General features: G+C 41.1%; 3 protein-coding genes across 4 annotated transcripts; 1 reads left to right on the top strand and 2 right to left on the bottom strand.

The window, feature by feature from the left end:
• The first annotated feature begins 1,905 nt into the window (after nt 1-1,905).
• Nucleotides 1,906-13,583, top strand: LOC135333175 (serine/threonine-protein kinase/endoribonuclease IRE1-like). 2 transcript variants are annotated; one of them, XM_064528082.1, is made up of 26 exons: nt 1,906-2,091; nt 2,174-2,282; nt 2,352-2,388; nt 2,440-2,509; nt 2,562-2,634; nt 2,798-2,929; nt 2,986-3,028; nt 3,080-3,138; nt 3,292-3,351; nt 3,462-3,648; nt 3,816-3,897; nt 4,181-4,291; nt 4,360-4,522; nt 4,626-4,735; nt 4,825-4,969; nt 5,023-5,101; nt 5,202-5,274; nt 5,579-5,635; nt 5,695-5,754; nt 5,815-5,914; nt 6,330-6,523; nt 7,734-7,875; nt 7,936-7,993; nt 8,710-8,903; nt 10,991-11,058; nt 13,263-13,583. In XM_064528082.1, the coding sequence occupies exons 1-26, from the start codon at nt 2,020-2,022 to the stop codon at nt 13,440-13,442; spliced, it is 2,658 nt and encodes an 885-aa protein (XP_064384152.1). In that variant the 5' UTR covers nt 1,906-2,019; the 3' UTR covers nt 13,443-13,583. The 2 variants fall into 2 exon arrangements, with proteins under 2 accessions (XP_064384152.1, XP_064384151.1); XM_064528081.1 differs by having other exon boundaries at nt 4,605-4,735.
• Nucleotides 13,584-14,768: 1,185 nt separating this feature from the next.
• On the bottom strand, nt 14,769-16,658 carry LOC135333122 (uncharacterized). The gene is made up of 4 exons (XM_064528041.1): nt 16,365-16,658; nt 15,835-16,143; nt 15,420-15,710; nt 14,769-15,367 (listed from the first exon to the last, which is right to left on the bottom strand). Exons 1-4 carry the CDS (start codon nt 16,656-16,658, stop codon nt 15,254-15,256), a joined length of 1,008 nt encoding a protein of 335 aa, XP_064384111.1. The 3' UTR covers nt 14,769-15,253.
• A 1,504-nt stretch (nt 16,659-18,162) lies between these two features.
• On the bottom strand, nt 18,163-20,720 carry LOC135333180 (uncharacterized). Its single transcript, XM_064528087.1, has 5 exons — nt 20,204-20,720; nt 19,820-19,919; nt 19,169-19,247; nt 18,438-18,661; nt 18,163-18,383 (listed from the first exon to the last, which is right to left on the bottom strand). Exons 1-5 carry the CDS (start codon nt 20,622-20,624, stop codon nt 18,248-18,250), a joined length of 960 nt encoding a protein of 319 aa, XP_064384157.1. The 5' UTR covers nt 20,625-20,720; the 3' UTR covers nt 18,163-18,247.
• Between the last annotated feature and the right edge of the window lie 9 nt (nt 20,721-20,729).

The following is a 20,729-nucleotide window of genomic DNA, read 5'->3' as shown; positions in this document are numbered from 1 at the left end:
CCCCTCAGGCCTGCCCTGTTTCTTACCAAATAGTAGGCCACGCCGATATGCTAAAGAGAACTCCTTACATTCCTGTTAGCCACCTGTACAATGAAAACAACGTGAGCCATATGTGTGTTCATCCACAATGAACAACAGCTCTGATTCCTACTACTTAATTTGACACCCCAACTCCAGTTAGGTGAGACCAGCAAAACTGCGTGATCTCGGCCAGGTAATAATACCTGCTATAGCTATACTGCCCATGCATGTTTACACTCCAGTTATGGTAAGACAGCTGGACCAGCACAGCTGATGTCGGCCAGATATATATATTATACCTGACTATAGGCTATACCTCATGCGAGTGCACCTGTTTTAAATCACATGCATGGATATATGTGATCGATTCAGGAATAACATTGAACTGACCAGACAACAATAACATCCACCGATAACTTTTTTTTTACACGCAGATAATTACAACCACCATCTGGTCTGATGCTATGCTAATACACATTCCTTGTTCGTTCAGGCCATAAACACCATGATAATTATAATACACGATAGTTTGACACCTTTGTGTGCTCCCCATTGCACTCCAACACGTGTGCAAACTTGCAACTATCATAATTATTTGCACGTCGCTCCCGCATTGTATGACCCAGCAGTACTTGGGAGTGGTCCCCCCTCAAACTTTCTCAGTTTTTTCTCAAACTGACCATGCACCTGGGCTCGGACCGATCGAATGTTTTTCCGCCCGATCCAGATGGCTGATTTTGTATTTCTGGGTACTGAGTTGACACGTGAGTATCAGACAAGCAGTGGGCACACACCATGCACCTGCTATTAAAACACACTGTGTATATGGTCTGATCAACGCGTGACCAGCACAAGGCCTTCCGCTGGCCTTCCTGAAGTTCCTATCATATTGTGCCCAGGCAATTCCCTCATAATCCCGGGCACACTTAATGATCATTGCCATGTACGACAACAACTCTGGTGTCGCTGAGGGGAACTTTGATGAGAGTATGGCCACGTAGCTGGCGAAACACTGGAACCACAACATGACGTCGGACCGGCCCTCTTTTTGGGCATCATTAAGTACATTCCGAAACATCGGAAGTTCCTCCTCGCCCGACATCCATACCTCCTGCAACAATTCCGTCATGTCTACAAAGTTTACCTTCAACATTTTTCTTCAGAGCTTGTCTGGCAGGGGTAGGAGGCTATTCCTACTTTCCCCTATGGACGGGACCTTTGTTTCCTCAACCAAGCTCCCCGACAACAAACCAGACGGGCCTGGCAGAGAGACTCCTGCTTCCACCTTGGGATGGTTAGCCATCAACCATGAAATTGCTCCCGCCGGAGCTGAATCTGCACCAAAAATAGACCACCACACACTCGTTATAACCATGTCTGTCAGACTGTCATCCTGGCCTATGACCACCACATATATTCTGGCAGTGGGCCGTCTCTAACATCCAGACGACTACCACATATAATATAATGATACTGAGCCAACAGCTCCCTTCTCCTCCTCTTACACAACAACCACTAACAGGCTCTCCTGGTCTACACGACCACCACACATACAATTCACCAGGCCAACCTCGACCCAGTTCCCTTCTCCTCCACAGCCGCTCTCCAGGTCCCACAATGACATGACCACCACACATACACTTACACTGGGCCAACCCTCCGTCCTACACACACATTTATCAACGCAACTACCATGCTACACATACAATGGCCACTAACAGGCTTTCCCGGTCTACCCGACCACCACATACAACTCGAGCTCTGTGCATGCATAATATGCATGATATGCATGCCCATTATATTTAGTGGCGGTGCACTCACGTACCTATGTACCACCTGCTGCGCATGCGCTTGTACCTTTATAGCAGGTAGTTTGTGGTTTTCGAGGTATTATTTTACTGACAGTGCAAAGGTCAAGAACACAAGCAGAATGTTCATTTTTTTAGAAATCACAAGTTTCGTGGACTATGTATTGTCTTCTAATTGACTGAAATTATAATGTGGTGCTTTACCCTCTCGATCGTCTTTTTTCTGGTGTTGTCTTGCCATGTGGAAGCTGAAAAAAAAGAAGTAAGAACTTTTTGGGTGCTTGTTATATTAAATTAATGTGTAGATAGTACTAGTTTATAATAGCTATTCATATTTCTTTTAGCATCACATAGTACTCACTGATCAGAAGTTGCTCCTAATATCGACACTCAATGGCGCTCTTGTTGCTGTAGACAAAGCTAGTGGAAACAAATTGTGGACACTAAGTGAAGGTACGTCATGTACGTTAGTATAGAGTCATTCAAGTACATGTGTTTAATTTGAGGTTACATTATCAACAGATCCAGTTCTTGATGTACCTCTTGATCCTTCGTATAGGTAAGCTGGCCATCGAGTCCATGACAAGCGTTGTATTTTGTATTTTCCCAGTTTGAAGCTGTTACCTAACCCTAGTGATGGGAGCCTGTACTCATTAGGAAGAAATGGAGATCAGTTAGAGGTAAAGTTTAAGTTACTCTCTTGCATAGTGGACATAATTATTTTTGTTACAGCGACTTCCTTTGACCATTCCCGAGCTTGTCCATGCCTCTCCATCACAAAGTAGTGATGGTCTGCTCTACACAGGTGACTTGCGTATATATACTTGCGCGAAAGAAATTAATAATAGTTGAGGACCGTGATCCTTTGAGAACAGGTTGCTGTAATGCTGACGTCTATCCTCACATTGATAAGGGGGTGGGGAATGAAATGAACTTCTAGTATGTACATGTTTTTCCAATTTATTCAGCTCGAAAATCTGATGTGTGGTTGGCTGTAGACCTTCTGACGGGCACCAAGCTACATTCGTTAACAACTGATGGTGTGTTATCTTGCCCCACAGCAGAGTATCCTGGTCCAGTGCTCCACATTGCCAGAACTGGTGAGAAAGTCTGATCCGTCCTTCATTTAATAGTTTATATAATTTTTCCTTTTTAGCCTATACAGTGACTGTTTTTGACAAAGAAACTAACACTCAAAGGTTGGTGTTATAAATGTTTGAAAATTTTTTGATATGTGTTCAACATGTCAGGTGGAATGCCACATACATGGCTTATGTGTCAAACACCTTCGAAGGAGACTCTTCAAATGGTAAGTTACAGTAGCTGCATGTACATGTACTTATATCACAACATTTGCACTATAGTACATGTAGTGGCTAGCAGGGTATTGTGCAAATTATAGTATATTAATTATTTGCTTGTTCTTATCCAGACCTTTAAATTACTGGTCTTCATCTTGCAGATCTTCTTCATTTCTCCTCTAGTTCAGATGGTATGATGTTATCACTTGATAGACTAACAGGTATAGTAAACTGTACATCACACTTCCACAGATATTATTTGTTAGTTTTTGGCCCACCTCACGATTCCACATTCCGACACGTAACTATACACTTGCTTATAAACATGCAGGGAAGTTAGTATGGCAGAATGCATTTGAGTCTCCCGTGGTAGCTGTTTATGCAGTGGAGGGTGGGGCACTTAGGAAGGTTCCAATCACAACCACTGCTCGTTGCACAATGAACAGACTAACTGGATCGTCAGTACTAGCACTGAGGACAGATACATTTGGCATCAAGGCCACAGATGCTGTTCTTCAGTGAGTTGTAATCCTCAATATCAGGCTAGCGTTGTTTTCATGATTTTCTTGTTTTCATGATTGTCCTCTGCTAACTAACCCCAACGTGTGAACTCTAGTTCAAATTATATGGTATAATGTTATTATGTTGGAAAATTCGCACTGTAGATTTTCAAATTCACTTATAGGTCATCACTGTTCATTGGTTTCCAAGACAAGCAGCTCTATGCTATGAATTCTCTTGTGGACGAGGAAGAAGTGAAAGCTGAAGTACGCCACCTATGCACACCTACATGTACTGTATATAGGCTAGCAACTGCATATAATTATGTATTTTATAGTTTATAGTACTTCCATTTGTAGCAGTGTTAAGTCTTCATGTGAAGAATACATACATGTATATCCCGGCCACGAATGTGGAATCCTGAAACTAAATTGTACGGTGTGGTTTGTAAACTAAGTTCAGCCCAATTTTGCTTTGCCTTTTACCAAGGACTTATTTGCTCTTACTGTATATTTACTTGTAGATTTGGCTGATATGTATTTTCTGTAGTTTCAGCTTACTGACCAGTCGAGGAATGTCCCGCTGATTGAAGGGCCTGCAGTCGTTGTTAATCAGAAAGAGACCGGAGTGGCTGGCGAAATCTCACAGTCTGATGCACAGGTGGGAATGGGTTGCTGTATTGGCAAAATGCAAAGGAAATACGCCTATTTTGTCTTCATTTCATGCAGGTGATAGACACTGGGCATTACTGTCTACCTATTGACTCTGATCTGAAATTCTACCCACTCTCCAAGCAAATTGAGCTGGAGTTTCTGGCACTGGTTAAGTCTCCCATAAATCGCCAGTCAGACTACCACTTAGCTGCAGACGGAGAACCGAGAAAACCCTCTGGTAAGCTTTAAGCACCTATCATCTAAACAGCACTTACATGCATATAAACAGTAAAGTGTATGTGTGTATCTTTTGACCATAGTCACATCAACTTCCTCTCCAGTGGACAAGTCTTATGACAGGTTGATGATACCTGTGACTACATTTCTGTTGTCCACCCTTGCTGCAACTAGCATTGCTGTTTTCATCACTTGGATAACAAATAAGAAACAGGTATATAATTATGTTATTATGCAAGTTATGTTATGACTCAAATTTATGTGATTTGCTGAAGGCTTTCTAGAAATTGTTTATTTGTTCAGGCCCTTTTTGTACAACCCCAGTCCCCAAGTGGGTCTCGTGGCTCCATGTCTCAAGGCTCCAACGAGTCTCGCTCACTAAATATATCGCACAGCTCAAGCTCATTTCAAGGCTCTGATACCACGGTTAGCAGAGTGACGGATGATGGTAAGCCTGCCAGTATGTGGTATACATGTTGTAATGTGGCTCTGTGTGTTTAGGAAACATTGTTGTTGGCAAAATTACGTACTCACGTCAAGAAATTTTGGGGCATGGAAGTGAGGGCACTGTTGTTTTCAGGTTAGTTTGCTGTTGTTGTTTTTTGTTGTTTTTTACAATTCGGCAAAGCCAGGATACAATAAAATAGCATTGAGCAGTTCTTAAGTAATTAATCTCATAGGGGAGAGTTTGATACACGGCCTGTCGCAGTGAAGAGAATGTTGCCGGAATGCTTTCAACTAGCAGACAGAGAAGTTAGTTCACATAATTATTGCGTGTAGGTGTAGCTATCATAGTCTTGTAAGTACATGTAGATTTGTACACCGTATGACTGGAAAATTTGTTTAATTTACCGAAGATCACCAAATTTGATAGTGTCAAATTAAAGTTGTTGGGTGGCCACAACGTCTTTGCTATAGTAGCCACGCTTGAGACGCCCAATTAAAAACCACCAAGTCCGTTCAAAGTGCTCATTCGCCAAATTTCCCAGTTATACGGTATATTAATTTATATGCTGCCAGTCTATACATGGCTAGATGTATTCTTATGTGCATGTAGGTGGACCTTCTCCGACAGTCTGATCAGCACCCGAATGTTGTCCGATACTTTTGCATGGTGCGTTTTTAATTTAACTATCTACACAATTTTATGGGATTTTTATTCATCTATTCTAGGAGCAAGATGTTTCATTTCGCTATATTGCTCTGGAGCTGTGTCAGAGTACACTTCATGAGGTTTGCAGAGTCTGGTATTAAATTTTGGTTTATAATTGCATCACCCTTCTACTAAATTAGTACGTTGTCAACTGGCAGTTTGACAACTCCGGCATATGTCCATCCACAGTGCTGTATGAAGCAATAAAAGGACTGACATATCTTCATGCTTCAGGAATAGGTGCGTGTGCATACCGTATATATATATTTTCGTTGGTGCAAATGTTCGTATGAACTACACATTTAAGTAATATGTACAGCTCTGGATAGTGACTTTAAACCTATATTGCAGTAGAATAGTTTCGTAGTTTTAAGATGCTTTACAATACGAAATATACGAAAATTTCCACCATACAAAAATAACCTGCTATACACTATAATTATAATAATAAATGCACTCAGACATACTGTAATGGAATTTTATCGAAGATCAGCAGATTAAAAACCCTCAAATTAAAGTTTACCGTTGGACGCAACGTCATTACTGTGCGTAGTAGTCATGCCAAATCTTAATACTTGCCGTTTATATACGAGAGGATACCTTGTGAATATTTCTATGCTCTGGCAATACCTGCATGTTGTTTCCTCCATCATAGTTCACCGTGATATTAAGCCACGCAATGTCCTGCTGTCCTTTCCTGGTGTCAATGGAGAGATCAGAACCAAGATATCAGATTTCGGACTTTGCAGGAAATTGGCTCAGGGGAAGGTCTCCTTTACTGCCAAATCTGGAGTCACTGGAACTGAGGGATGGATTGCACCAGAGGTTCTTGAAGGCAACAAGCGAGTGGTTAGTAAAACATTTGTTTGCTCTCGATACTAGATCAACTAGAGCCCTGAAGTGCTAATCCTCGGCTAGTTACATGAATACAGTTTGTATGTATGAAGCATGGAAGCTGGCTTAGTACATAGTAGTAAGTAACAAGAGCAATGAAATTCTATAAACCCTTTTCCTGGTACAGGATCACTTCAGCTGTAAATACATACCTTGAATAAAGGACGCCTGTAGCTAGAGGCCATGTAACCAACGTGTAAGTTCAAGCTTCTTAGCTTTTGCTCGCTTTTATTCGACAGAGAAGCTTTAACATGAAAGTCTGCCACTATTTAAACTAAAAACTTGTAGTGTGAAGGCTATCCGTGATTATAAACGCAGCGCCATGGCGCCACCCAGGTGAGTAGATTCACTTGTCACAAACAAACAAACTAGAGCACTGAAGTACTAACCCTTGGCTGTTGACATGAATAGTATAAAACCAGAGGAGTGTTACACAATAGTAAATAAGCTACATTTAATGGAATAAAAGAATACTTCAGCTGCAAATGTGTAGCTTATCTCGAATAAAGGTCACGTGTAGAGCAAGTTCTACTAAGCTTCTTAGCTTTTGCTTGCTTTTATACAACAACAAAGCTTTAACATCGAAATCTGCCACTACATGTATTTAAACTAAACTTACTGTATGGAAGGCTATCCATGCTGTAAACGCAGTGCTATGGCAGCCTCAGCTGTTACAAACAAACCAACCAACGGGCTACTATACCTGCTGGCCGCGGCACGGCCTCGGGTAACAAACCTAGAGCACTGAAGTGCTAACCCTCGGTTTTTGACATGAATATAAAAACCAGGAGTGCTCATAATTATAAAGGGGAAGCAATTAATAGAGACCGGTAAAGGATCACTTCAGCTGCAAATAATTATGTAGATCTACCTTGAATAAAGGTCGCGTGTAGAGCCAACGTGCAAGTTCAAGCTTCCTGGCTTCTTATCTTTTGTTCTCTTTTATACAATGTACGACAACGAAGTTTTAACATTGAAATCTGCCACTATTAACTTATTGTGTGTGGAGGCTATCCCCTGCTGTAAACGCAGTGCTATGGTAGCCAGGTGAGCAGGCTCAGATATGACAAACAGACAAACAAACAAACCAACGGACTACTATACCCGTGGCCCACGCACCTCGTGTAATGATACAATGGTGTGTGTTTTAAAGTTCTGTTTTCAGACCAATGCAGTGGATATATTCTCCATGGGCTGTGTAATTTACTATGTGCTCAGTGCTGGTCAACATCCATTTGGAAGCTCCTTGAGGAGACAAGCCAACATTGAGTCTGGAGACTACTCACTGAATGACCTTAATGGATCCAGTGAGTTTTATAGTGAAGCTTGTAACACGACGGATTTAAACAATTTCTTTGTATCTGTAGACAAGCATACAGCATCAGAACTGGTCAAGGACATGATCAGCCACAACTACATGTTCAGGTAGTTAATGTGTTGTACGTTCATGGGGTGCACAGTATGCATGGCCAGTGCTGTTACAATGTTGCGGCTATAATTATTACATAGTCCCTACTGAATGGCTTGCCACCACACTAGATTCTGTGTTTATTATAAGCTACCATAAATAGATAAAAAATTTGTGTTTGTCATTGAAGGTATCAGATTGAAACATCAGAAACGTAGCAGAAACGTTGAAGTTGGAAGTTAGCGCCTTAGAAGCCAATATTGGCTAAGAAACATAAAAAGCTTGAAAGCAAGGAAAAACATAGCGACCATCCTATAGAAACATAGAAACATAATATTAGTAGACTGAGCTACATTGTACCCAGCATACAAATACAAAAACCAAGGATGACTTTTAAGCTTTGTTTATAGACAGCATCAGCGCTAGTAGATTTAGTACTACTGAAGGCTTCACTAGCAAAACTAATTGCATGCTTTCAAGATATAGCTTTGACGTCAATATAGGTTAAGTGCCGTTCCAGCCTATTATCAGTATACCATTGCCAGGACAATGCACATGTTAGATGGATTTGTACATGTATAGTACAGATCATAGTTTTGGATCGAAGTAGTATATATACATGTATAATTAGGTGATATTATTGAACGATTATTTGTATATTAATTGTGATATCGATCCTCCTCAGCTTATCGTAATGATCTTATTAATTTATTACTTTTACGTGTACATGCAGACCCACATCAGCCGAAGTTTTGAGTCACTGTCTGTTCTGGAAAAGAGATAAGCAACTGGCATTCTTTCAAGATGTTAGTGACAGAATTGAGAAGGAGCCTGTAAACTCACCTATTGTTCAGGCTCTTGAGCAGGGAGGTCAGTGTGTGGTGAAAGGTGACTGGAGAAATCACATCTCTGATGAGCTGAGAGAGGGTGAGAATGTAGCTTATTAGCCTCGATCCCAGGCCGCTCTTCCTCGAAGAGAGGGCCTGGTATCGACTGTTTACGCATGCGCCACATAATCCCTAGAAACTGGGGACTCCGGATATCATCGTATAATGCTCAGTAAAACCATGACGTCACAACGAACGGAAGTGGGTTGAAGAAAGTGGAGAAGAAGGTTTCTAGCCCGTGTGATAGCATTCTAATAGCTACCCTTAGCCTGCTATGTTAACAAAGAACTCACAGCCTGCAACAGTGTGGATGGCAATCGTCTGAACGAAGGGAAGGCTGACAATAGCCTATATGGACAGGCCACGCCCATCTGACACTAACCTTGGTGAAAGTCTACATGTAGACTCTCAGAAGAAATAGCATGCTGTAACCAAACGTACAGCTCTGTCTCTAGCTAGCTAGCTATATAGCTCTGTGTATGTAGTGTTCTTTGTGTGTATATGTTATTCAGGATATTTTTCGGGTAAAATGTCAGTTTAATGGAAACATTACGGGGAAATTATCCAATAATTTTGCGCATGCGCAAACAGTCAGTAGCAGGCCTCCTTTTTGAGGCCTTGTGAAGGAGGCTAGTAGCTTATAATAAAATTTTTTCCTGTCATGTATTATTTCTCGTCTATTCATGTATAATGTTATACTACATGTATATAGATAGAAGAAACAAAGGGATTGGAAACACAAGCACTCTCAAAATATCCATCTCCCTGGTTTTAATCGAGGCTTACTTTTAACAGTGCCCACTGTAGTTATCATATCTCTCAAACCCATGGCAGTCCCAGAACAAAAATTTTACTGCTTAAAGAAGAATACCTAACGAACATTTTGTCAAAGTAAAAACAAAATCGAAGGATCCCCATTACTACAAAAGTAAACCACAATATAGCGGACAATAACCTTTCATCTCAAGTTACCATAATTATTTTCACATAATTATCATCTTAGAGGGCATTAAAATGCTCTAAGGTAATATATTTATATTGACTTAAAAGCAACCTGTTCCAAAGATATGGCACACTTTGTAACAGAAGGTAGACAAAATTTTGCACGAAAGTCACAACTTTGGCACCTTGTATCTCAGAAGCCATGCAATAAGTGACCCCAAAAATTCTTGTGGTTCGATAACTTTATGCATACTATGAATGTACCGAGTTTCGGGATAATTTGAGGGGGGCGTGCATTTTGTGTGTTGATCTCACTTGGAATGACCCATAGGGTACCTCGAATAAAGGCCGCGTGTAGCTAGCTAGCTAGCTGCCAATGTGCAAATTCAAGCTTCTTAGCTTTTGCGTTTTTTACGACAACGGAGTTTTAACATCGAAATCTGCCTCATTTAAAACTAACAGCTTGTTGTTTGAAGGCTATCCATGCCGTAAACGCAGTGGTATGTGGCATTCAGGTGAGTAGACTCACATGTCACACACAAACAAGCCAACGAACTATACTATACCCGCTGGCTGCGGCATGCACGGCCTCGGGTAATAATGTTATAGTTATTGTCCACTACACCGTAATGTGTGGCAGTAAACCTCCGAGGCAAAGGATGCCATGAAGTCTAATGTAGTAGACAACCAGTTATCTAGCTACATGTACCTCACCTAATTGGGACAACTACATGTACTGTACATGTACTGTACATGTACATATACAGTTTCAAAAATTAGAGGAATGATGAATGACAAGTTTTTGCTAAGACGTATGTAAGCCAAATTGAAGCCCCACCCTTTTTATGCCTTCCTGTGTCTAGTGTCTAGTGTCTAGTGAGCCCCACCCACCTGTCCTGCTCTAACTGCCAATCAGTGTCTAGCGAGCACCACCCTACTAACTTAAAATCAGTGTTCCCTCAAGGCAATGGAGTTTATGGCAACCTAAGTTGCTATGATACAGAGGCCATGTGGAGGAGATCTATATATATTCATGCACTAGCTCCTGACAATATTATGTGGGACGTACTTTAGTAAAAGCACTGTTGCAACAATATTAAGTCGAAAATAAGGTTTAGCTCACCTATGTAGCAACTTTGTACACTTAACATTTAATATAGTCATGTGTACATTCTTCTTCTGTAGATCTTCGCAGATTTCGTTCTTACCATGGCACCTCAGTGAGAGAGTTACTACGAGCCATGCGAAACAAGGTACACACAATCATAAACTACTTGTATGTATATAGTTATTATTATGCATGCATGTACAATGTTTTTGGTGTTTAGTACAAGTTGTATACAGTAAGTAAGGAAGTAGTATTCAAGTAGTTAAGTGTTACTTCCCCATACTTTTTGGTGTTGGTAGTACAGTACTAAGTATACAACCTCCATGGTGGATGTACACGTGTGGGAACAAGAGTGTACAGGTCTTTAGTTATGCCTATGTGCGCATGCGCAAGCGAGGTACAGTATAGACTCTCGGTAATCCGGTCACCCTTGGGACAGTGCAGCTTGGCCGGGAATTGTGAGGTGGCTGTATTTCAGGAAATAGCTGCGGCTTAAAAACGATCTTACCTCATTACCGTGTAATTTTCGTGGGGCAAAATATTCGTGGTTTTCGTGGTTGGAGGTCTGACCACGAATATTTTACCCACGAATGAAGCGACCTTGCCTACCTTTACATGCAGTACAAGCTCCAAACCACGAAAATATTACCCACGAAATGTCTCAATATTGCTGAACCACGAATATTTTGTCCCCCGAAAATTACCCGCTATACGGTATCTAATGACTATATATAATTTTGCGGTTCTTGTCTCGAGGATAATGAATATATCATTCTGCTCAAGTATCCAATTTTATCTGCAAACCACACCCAAAAACGTCATATCCGACCGTCTTAAACGTATTTTTTTAAAGCAACAAAGACATGTATGCATGTAAGGTACTAATCTAGTAAAGGTGCAAATTACAAAAGAGTACATCCAATAATAAAAAATTAATAAATAGATCGATTTGCTAGTCCAGTTAATTAGGGGCACAGGTGTGCCTCGGCGGACACCAGGTCCACTGTAGGAATGGTAGTCCTGATAGCACGGCCCCGGGAGGACAGGACCGGTAGCCTCGCACACATGGTATGGCCGATCTTAGTAGACTGTACGATAAGGAACATCTTAGCCAGTTTATGACTTGGTGGTATGGTTGGTCCTAGCTATTTCTTCGCTAGAAGGAAAGCCAGTCTCTTGTAAAAAAACTGTTGCTTCCCTGCCTAGCCCTCCACCTGCAGAGAGCACTAAAGGGGTGAAGGATGCATGCTGCACCTCCCTGACTGTTTGCTCATAGGCTCTTTTCTTCTCTAGTTCATGTTCTCTGAAACACTGCTCCAGGCGCTCCTATGCTGCAGACTTCTGTCATCAGGGTGGCAGTTAGATCTCGGATTTCATTATGTCTTATCGACGGAAATCCACCTTGAGCGCAGGAGAGAGCATGTTCTACAGTGAAATTTGCACCGCAGACACAATTTGTAGCAGTGTTTGACGGACTCCATCCATACCTTAGGGCCAGAGCGTCTACAAACGCACCTTTGTGTAGGCAAAAGCCATGCTCCTTCAAAGGCAAAGTGGTCAAACCGGCTTGAGGAGCTTTAATTTTTCCTTTGCTACAAATGTAGGTCTATGGTTTTCTTGAGGGTAGGTGTTAGCATCTCTTTGAGGCGATTAGCATTCTAGGCACACTGATAGATCTTAGGTGGCGATATGTCACATTTGAATTTTTGCGTCGTATAAAATTACAAACTAGTTTGGGGCAGCCAGCACTGGCCAGTACAGAATAACGAGTGGCCATACTTCAGGGTGAGTTTTGTGCAGTAAACATCTAGCTAGCAATCCGTGGCCAACCAAATGGTCAGTATAATTATCGAGGTGGCCACGTACTTCAGAGATCCAGAATTGCGAGAGTCTACTGTAGCGTAGTTGTGTGTGTGTCTGTGCAATAAAGTGCAAGTATGGTTTCTATATAGTCATTTAATTTGTTGATGCAAAATAATGCTTTGTTCTCGAGTTATGTAATGCCTAGTTTGCTCACTTGGAATGCCTTTTCATAAGAGTGCGTAGCAAAACTTTGTGTCTGTGCAATAAAGTTTCTATATAGTCATGTTTTAATTCGTTGATTTGCAAAATAATGCTTCGTTCTCGAGTTATGTAATGCCTAGTTTGCTTACTTGGAATGCCTTTTCATAAGAGTGCGTAGCAAAACTTGTCCATGGAGTGTCTTTGACATATCCACCAAGGCATCAGCACCTGCGGTGCTTTCATTAATTCAGTACATTTCCCGTGAAAATCAATTCCATCACTATAATTATAATGCTCTTTACATATTAAATTATGTATATAATAATAGTTTAATCATCCCCACAGAAACATCACTATCGCGAACTCCCTGAAGATCTGAAGAAGGCTCTTGGGAACATTCCAGATGATTTTGTTGACTACTTTACTAAACGCTTCCCGTTGTTGCTAATTCACACATTCAAGCAAATGCAGATATGTAAGCCTGAACGTTTGTTCTCTCCATACTACACTGATAATTTCAGATGAACTATGTAATTATAATCGTAGCCTCGTGTTCACACTTTGTATTCATTCATTCATCACCAGTACCTTATTATTACAACCGTCTTCTGCATTAATTAATTTTATATCAATTTTGTAATTAAAAAGACAAAATTATTATAGATCGATGACTTGCATGCAGAGGAGCAGGAGCTATGTAGTAATAGTCTAATTAAAATGTAATATAATTTTTATTATAATTATACTCTGCACGTAGAGCGAATGATCGTTCATAATTAAACTAGTGTTCAAGCTGGCGCTGCATGTGCTAATGCCTCTCGCCATGTTTTTGCTTTCGCTGAAAAGTATTAGAGTGTTATAATTATTAGTTTCTATAATATTAAAGTTAGCTTATCTATATAAAGTCACTGAGAAGAAAAGATATATTTACATGCATCTATTGTTGTATTATGTGGCTTACTAGGACCTCAAGAAAGAAGAAAATTGATTCTTCCAGGATCTGTAGTTCAGTGTATAATAATATCTAAGAAGAAAAGACCTGTGTACATGCATAATTATTGTTATCTATAATTATTGTTATAATTATGGTATAGTGTTTTGTGGCTTACCAGGCCTTCAAGACAAAGATGATTCTGCCAGGAGGATCTGGATCTGGATCTTGGATATTATTTCTCACACATGTGGAATGAGCGCGCATGCGCATTACATCCACAGGAATAATTAAAGGGTGTGTCCAATTTCACAAATGGCTACTGCTAGCTAGCTAGCTGTTTTAACAGATATTTTCTGAGTATTGTAGCTAACAAAAAGCTAGCGCTTTAGTGCAAGGCTAACTCATATGTTGAATAGAAAGTTTGTGCGGACAGATGATGCTATGAAAGATTCTGAAGAGACTGCAACAGCCTTCAATGTGAGTCAAACTAGCCATAACTCGAGAAAAAAGCTTTAGTTTGCAAATCCAATCAAAATCCAAGAGAACGTGGCTAGAAGCCTATAGAAGCTGTTAGTTTTCGTCGCATTGCAACCGTTGAGCAGTTACAGCTGGAACAGACACACAGACACAGACACACAGTCAGCTTTACCGTTGTCACAGCAGATACAGTCCGGTGTCACAGGACACGGCCTCCCCCAGGACAGTAGCTCCGGGGGGGGGGTTCCGTCCTTAGGATATTTCATCCCCCCGGAGTTTCTGTCCTAGGACAAAAGCTCCTACCCCAGGACCAGAGCTCCCCCATTCTGCGGTGCAGGTGAAAGTCAGTCCACAGGTAATCTGAGAAGACTAGTCTAGGCTACGAAGTAAACAGCCATAGACTAGATGCAATAGATGCTGTATCTATTATGTTATAGATCTCAATACTCAATAAATACAACAATGCAAGAGAAAGAAGTACAATAAATATAACCAAAAGTGCACAAATCATAAAGTGATACAACCAGAACAAAACCAATTACCTACTGGTTCATTGCGAATTTTGGCACAGCGATAGTGATACTACTCACTAAATTTGTCACACATGACCATATCCTCAAAAGAGTCCGGTCTCTCGCACATGCAGTATATTGTAATGGCAATGGTTTGTGGTGTTGGTCTTTTGGGCATCGCTTTCTTTGTGCGAGGGAACCGTGAGAGTTTGCCCTTCTCAAAGCACTTAATGAGATGTGCTCTCATTTTGGCCTCATTAAACACTAGAGAATCCACATTATCGTTCATAGCAGCGTGATTGCAGCAGCAATGCTAAATAGTCCGCAGTTGTTAGCACCCTCTTGCTGCTGGAGAGCCACCACAGAGCCCATTGCATTGAATTAATGGGCTATACACTTGTGCTATCTGGAGCTCAGTACTTGGGGAAAGCGTTATATGGACCTTTCCAGGTGCAGTCCATTTTCCCTCCCATTCGATGAGAATTGGCCATATTCTTTAGCATGACACTGCTGCCAACTGGATAACTCTACGACAAAAATGGCAAAAATTAAGCTAAAGTTTGCTATATAAAATAATACCTTCAAAGAGTTATGCTTGTTGTCATACTGCTGCTTCTGTTTTTGCTGTGCAGCAGCAATGTTCTCCTTGGCATTGAGGTGACAGCGATCACGAATTTCCATCAACCTTCGGAGAATTCCATCCATGTCTTCTCCGTCTTCTTCATTTTCAGTCTCCTCTCCACTCAATTGGTCAGCATCTCCTCTATCTTCTATAGCGTCGGCACCATCTCGTTGATCCATATCAAAAGTAACAGCTTTCCGCGGGTGGCGATTGAACATTAAGAAAAAGGGTGTGTACTTTGATGACGCCTACAATCAAAAAATAAAAGCATGCATGATATAATAATTAAAATTTTACATGTTTTGATATGTGATAGGCATAAAGAGCAGCAGAGAGATGCTGATCCCAGTCATCAGTACTAGAATCGATTACCTTCTTGAGAGTGTTCACTAGAGTCTGGTTGAAGCGTTCATCAAGGCCATTTGTTTGTGGGTGGTAAGCACTTGATACGCAGTGCTGTATGTCAGTCAACTGAAAAAGTCGGGTGTTGATTTCGTTGACAAACTCTCTTCCTTGGTCTTGAATCACTTTTGGCCACCCATGCCTGCAAAATGTGTCAAACAGAAATTTTGCTACACCTTCTGCTGATTTTGATGGGAGTGGGGCAGCCTCAGGCCACTTAGAAATAGTCTGAGAGCGTGATAATGTACTTGTTTCCAGAGCTTGTTTCAGGTAGAGGTCCTACTAAGTCAATACCAACTCTGTACCAGACCTTTGTCACAGGGATGGGATGTAGTTCTGCTCTGGGCTTCTGCAGTTGGTGATTCGTTCGTTGGCATTTGTCGCAGTGCTTGCAGAGCTGTATGACGTCAGCATGTAGGCCTTTCCAGTAGAAATCCTGAGCAACCTACATGCATGAAACAGATATAATTATACTTTATAAGATATGATGATAAATATACCTTTCCATAGGTCTTGTCTCTCCAAAAATGCATTCCATCCAGTTCATCGTGGCACATGTTTAGTATCCTGCTTTTCTCCTCTTGCTTCACCACAACTCTTCTCATTCTATGCATGCCAGTGCTGTCCTTCTCAGGCAGGTATAAGCATTGTTGCTGCAGAGCATATCTTTGAACTTTGTCTCTTATACTTCTCTTGTCATTAGTGGAAAGCCCGTCTCTGTATTTCTTCTGGCCAGCATTGCTGGCAGCAGTCTTGTACAGCAGTATGTCCTCATACTCTTGTTGAGTAGGCATTCTGATTGCTAACAGTCTATACATTTCTCATGCACTCGCACGTACATACGCTTATACTATAGCCTTGACAGGGTACATGTACCCGGATGATATATCCTGGGGGCGGGGATTCTGTCCTAGGACGAAACCACCGGGGGGGGGGGGAGGCATTGTCCTAAGACCGCAGGCTCCGGGGGAGAAACTGTCGCCCGGAGGTTCTATCCTATGACACCGGGCCAAAAATGTGTCCGGCCGGACACTAAACACTAGCGAAAATGGTCGGAACTGATTACTTTTAGCAGAAACTGTCCGTCTATCAATAGGAAGTAATTCACTGCCAAACCACCCATTGGCTAACTTCATTTTACAGCAAGGAAGTGAAAAGACAGAGTCAGAGTAAGATATTAAAATAGCAATAGAAGTTCTCAGTCTGAATATTAAAAATAAAAATCTAGCTACAAAATTAATCATGAAGATTACAGATACATGAATACTTAATAACTTGTTATCATCAGTCTAGTCAGAGGGAAGACAACACATCACTCTAGGATCTGTGATACAGGTCTTGTGGTACCACTCTTCGCATTTTGCACATTCTATCATCTACACTCCCTGCTTCTTTGGTCTTGAGTGGAAGAGCTTCTGCCCATTGGTACATGTAATGATGTACTTATTCCCACGAGGTCCGGTGTCTCTTTTAGATCTAGTGGGCTAATCAAATCATTAACAATCCTGTGCCAGACACTGCTGACAGGCACACCGTTTTTTTAAGAGTGAGATTGGCTTGTTGGCAGCTATCACAATTCTTGACATAGTTGTCTTGACATCATTGATCATTTCATTCCAGTATACCTGTATAACATGCATGCATTTCATTATGAGCTTTTTCATACAACTGAGTGTACAACCTTAATTAATCAGCTTATCTTCTCCCTGGTTTTAAATGCCCAGCTAGCTTGTCTGAATGACAAGCAGTTATGATCCTCTTCTTTGTACCCTCATCTCTGATCCACTATACCTCTCTCTGCCACCATGAGTACGTGTAGTAAAGAGGGCCATCATGAATTCTGAACTTCTCCTTACGCTTCTCTGGCCCCTTCACTTGCATTTTGCTCCCCCAGACAATATACGCGGCACCAGACAGAAAATGCGACGCGAACGCTGTCCGGCACGGACCGTTTCTGCGCGCGCAATTAGTCTCCCCGATCGAATTCTGGCCGGACTTTATTTCCTGTGACACCGTGTCCCTCGTGCGGCTACCCCTCGAGGCATAATTATTACTCTGTCTTAGCATAGATAAACAAACAGTTCTGTTCGTTTATCTATGGTCTTAGCTGCATTTATCAACTCGTTATATTTTTAATTATTTTATGCACTAACGCCTAATTTTTTAACACTTTCCATACATATGCAAACACTAGCTGCACATGCAATGCACGCATGTATGCATGCAGTCATGATGCGCAGTTGCACACACAGCCTAACACATGCAATTAAGTCAGTGTTGCATATGTAGGACGACTACTCGTTAATTATAATAATTATGGAGAATTAAGTATACAGTTCCTAACTTTTTCCATGCATGTATTAATTTTACGGACATGTCCAATCTAGAAATATTCTTCAAGGGCAGTTCCGTCAGGGTGATAACGTCTGATGTATCTGCAGTGCTTGATCTGATCGAACATCTGGGCCATTGTGAGCTCACCCTCGGCGGGAATCTGATCAGCAGTGGACTCCTCATCACTATAATTATAATGATGTAACAGGTGAGGTTAAAAATATATCCCATGAACTCACATGTTTGTATCTCGTGCTGTCTTCCTGGAAGCGTTCATACTCTGATCAAGAGCAGAAGACACAAGAATTGTAGCTTCAGATGCAGACCTCTGTACTGTACCTCCAGCAGAGTAGAATTCCTTGAAGCTTTGCGACCGGTTGCTGGAGGTTTCCACACCCATCAGTTTGGATGCCATTAAAAGTGTGTCTTTGTCACTGGTATCAGAGCTGCTTCCAGCGACAGGCTAACCATGAACAGTATTATTATATACGTAGAATTGAAAACTATAGTCTACATGTATACGGTCGAGCATCTGAAATGTGTAAATTATAATGTCTAGGTACATACAGCTGTACGTACGTACATGCATGTACACCAGCAACGTTCACACTGATTCCCTACACAAAGAACGTATACATGCGTCCTCACCATAGTGAATTATACTAAAAGCCTATAAAGAGAATTAAGAGGGTAGACCATTCTAGACTCAGCAAATTTCTTGTGGTTACCATTTTAGGCCTTCTGCCTGCATGCATGCGAAAAATGCACTTGCCCAGTATACTGGATACATATAGTATTATATCCTGCATGCCTCTCTGATATGAATTTTGCTGAGTATACCTATTAGGATTGATAGTGAGTTGCATGCCCTCTTCTCTAAGCCCTTGCATTTGATACAAGTGTCGACATTCGGAATGCTTTTATCATAGTAGTAGTAGGCAAAAGGCCCACTCAAAATGTTGTCACTTACAGGGCTAGAGCTCAGTTTTGGGACTCCAAATTGACTGCCCATGCTCTTTGTACGAATTGGTTGCAAGGGTTCCTGTCGCCTATAACAATTGAAAATATATACAAGAGCTTAAATTAGTACTAAACTTACTTATAGCTATCGTAGGAAACTGACTTATGTACAAAGTCATGCTGTTGTTAATTGCATGTGTCGTGTTCATTGAATGTCAATTCTAGTCTAGCTAGACTTAATCCTAGTAAAAACTATACAGTTATATAATTGTACATGCACACTAATAATTATGGTTAACATCACTTTTGTAACGTCGATCCCATTCTTTTTATAAAATCGACTCTTTTATAACCGATAATTATCGACTGCTGTTTATAAAAGACCGACTGTTTTAAGGCAATAATAATGAGGTAGACTGTGTAAACATCGACCAATTTTTAAAACTGCATGATGACAAATGGCACCGAGGCCTCATAACTTCGTATCCTTTTTAAACATTGACCTTTATAACATCGACTCTGTTATAACGTAGACACTCCATTTGATAAAATCGACTGTTTTTGGATTTTGACACAAACGGCACCCCATAATCCAAAGACATAAACTTGGAAACAATAAAACACAAGGACACACGCACGCACACACACTTTCTAATCACACCTCAAGTTGTAAGGACTTGATACGTATGGGGATGAAATTTTCCCGTGTAAAGCAGGTAGAGGACACTGATTGACACGTCTATGGTGGATGTCACCAGCGACTGTATGTGATGAATTGCCTTTTTATCATCACATTTTAGTGAAAGAAAGCTATATAGATACAGGCTTGGTCCCAGGAATGTTTAGCAAATAAAAGGTAGATCTATAGCTTAGTCTAGCATGTATTCTAATCACTAAAGCCATAAGGTAATAACAGACCATGCAAGGTTAATTGCCTGTAGCACATGAATTAAAGCTTACTGAACACCTATAGGTAACGATTGTCTTTTCTACTAAAGAAGTAGGACATGTATACATATACAGCTGACATTTCCATCAAGGATACCTTTGACAGCTTGAGACACGGGACTGCTGCTTGTGGTAGAATAGAGCGGGAATGGTTCAGACTTCCACACATTATCTCCAACGTGAAGCTTGGTGTTAGAATAAAAAATTCCTCTCCTTGGAGAGGGAGACGAGGCAATTTTTTCTCTGGAACTGGACAGAAGTGGACTTTCAAGTGAACGTTTCTGTTCTAGCTTTCGCCAGGACATCTTCATTGCTTGCTGATGGTTGGCAATGTTACTTACAGCAGCATTTTGTTGGCGCTCAAGACGACCTATTTCTTTCTGCAGCAAAACATCCACCTGGTGCAGTTCTACCTTGGTCCTAGAGCTGCTACTACTAACCAGACGCCTGGAATGATTATGGCTATCAAAAAAGCTGCTGGTTTTGGTTAAAGACGGACTAGATCTACTCGGTTCCATTTTGGTAGAATGGCTACCTATACTTAGCTATTTTCTTAAGCTCTAGACTAGAGTCCAGCACAAACTAAATTCATAGACTGCAAGAGGAAGTGCTGAGTGTGATAG

The sequence above is a fragment of the Halichondria panicea genome, chromosome 3 (assembly GCF_963675165.1).
Source record: "Halichondria panicea chromosome 3, odHalPani1.1, whole genome shotgun sequence".
Taxonomy (NCBI): Eukaryota; Metazoa; Porifera; class Demospongiae; order Suberitida; family Halichondriidae; genus Halichondria; species Halichondria panicea.
Note: the sequence above shows the minus strand (reverse complement) of the source record. Positions and strands in the feature narration are given on the sequence as shown.

Bases quoted from the DNA above. Each gene is read 5' to 3' on its own strand.
- LOC135333175 (XM_064528081.1), top strand. From the start codon at position 2,020: ATGTGGTGCTTTACCCTCTCGATCGTCTTTTTTCTGGTGTTGTCTTGC. The intron at 2,092-2,173 runs GTAAGAACTTTT...TATTTCTTTTAG, and splicing joins TGGAAGCTGAAAAAAAAGAA to CATCACATAGTACTCACTGA. The intron at 5,636-5,694 runs GTGCGTTTTTAA...CATCTATTCTAG, and splicing joins TTGTCCGATACTTTTGCATG to GAGCAAGATGTTTCATTTCG.
- LOC135333122 (XM_064528041.1), bottom strand. From the start codon at position 16,658: ATGCCTACTCAACAAGAGTATGAGGACATACTGCTGTACAAGACTGCT. The intron at 15,711-15,834 runs GTAATCGATTCT...TTTTGATTGTAG, and splicing joins TAGTGAACACTCTCAAGAAG to GCGTCATCAAAGTACACACC. The intron at 15,368-15,419 runs GTATTATTTTAT...TTTTTGTCGTAG, and splicing joins ACAAGCATAACTCTTTGAAG to AGTTATCCAGTTGGCAGCAG.
- LOC135333180 (XM_064528087.1), bottom strand. From the start codon at position 20,624: ATGGAACCGAGTAGATCTAGTCCGTCTTTAACCAAAACCAGCAGCTTT. The intron at 19,248-19,819 runs GTGTGATTAGAA...CAATTGTTATAG, and splicing joins TCAAGTCCTTACAACTTGAG to GCGACAGGAACCCTTGCAAC. The intron at 18,662-19,168 runs GTAAGTGACAAC...GTTCATGGTTAG, and splicing joins CAAAACTGAGCTCTAGCCCT to CCTGTCGCTGGAAGCAGCTC.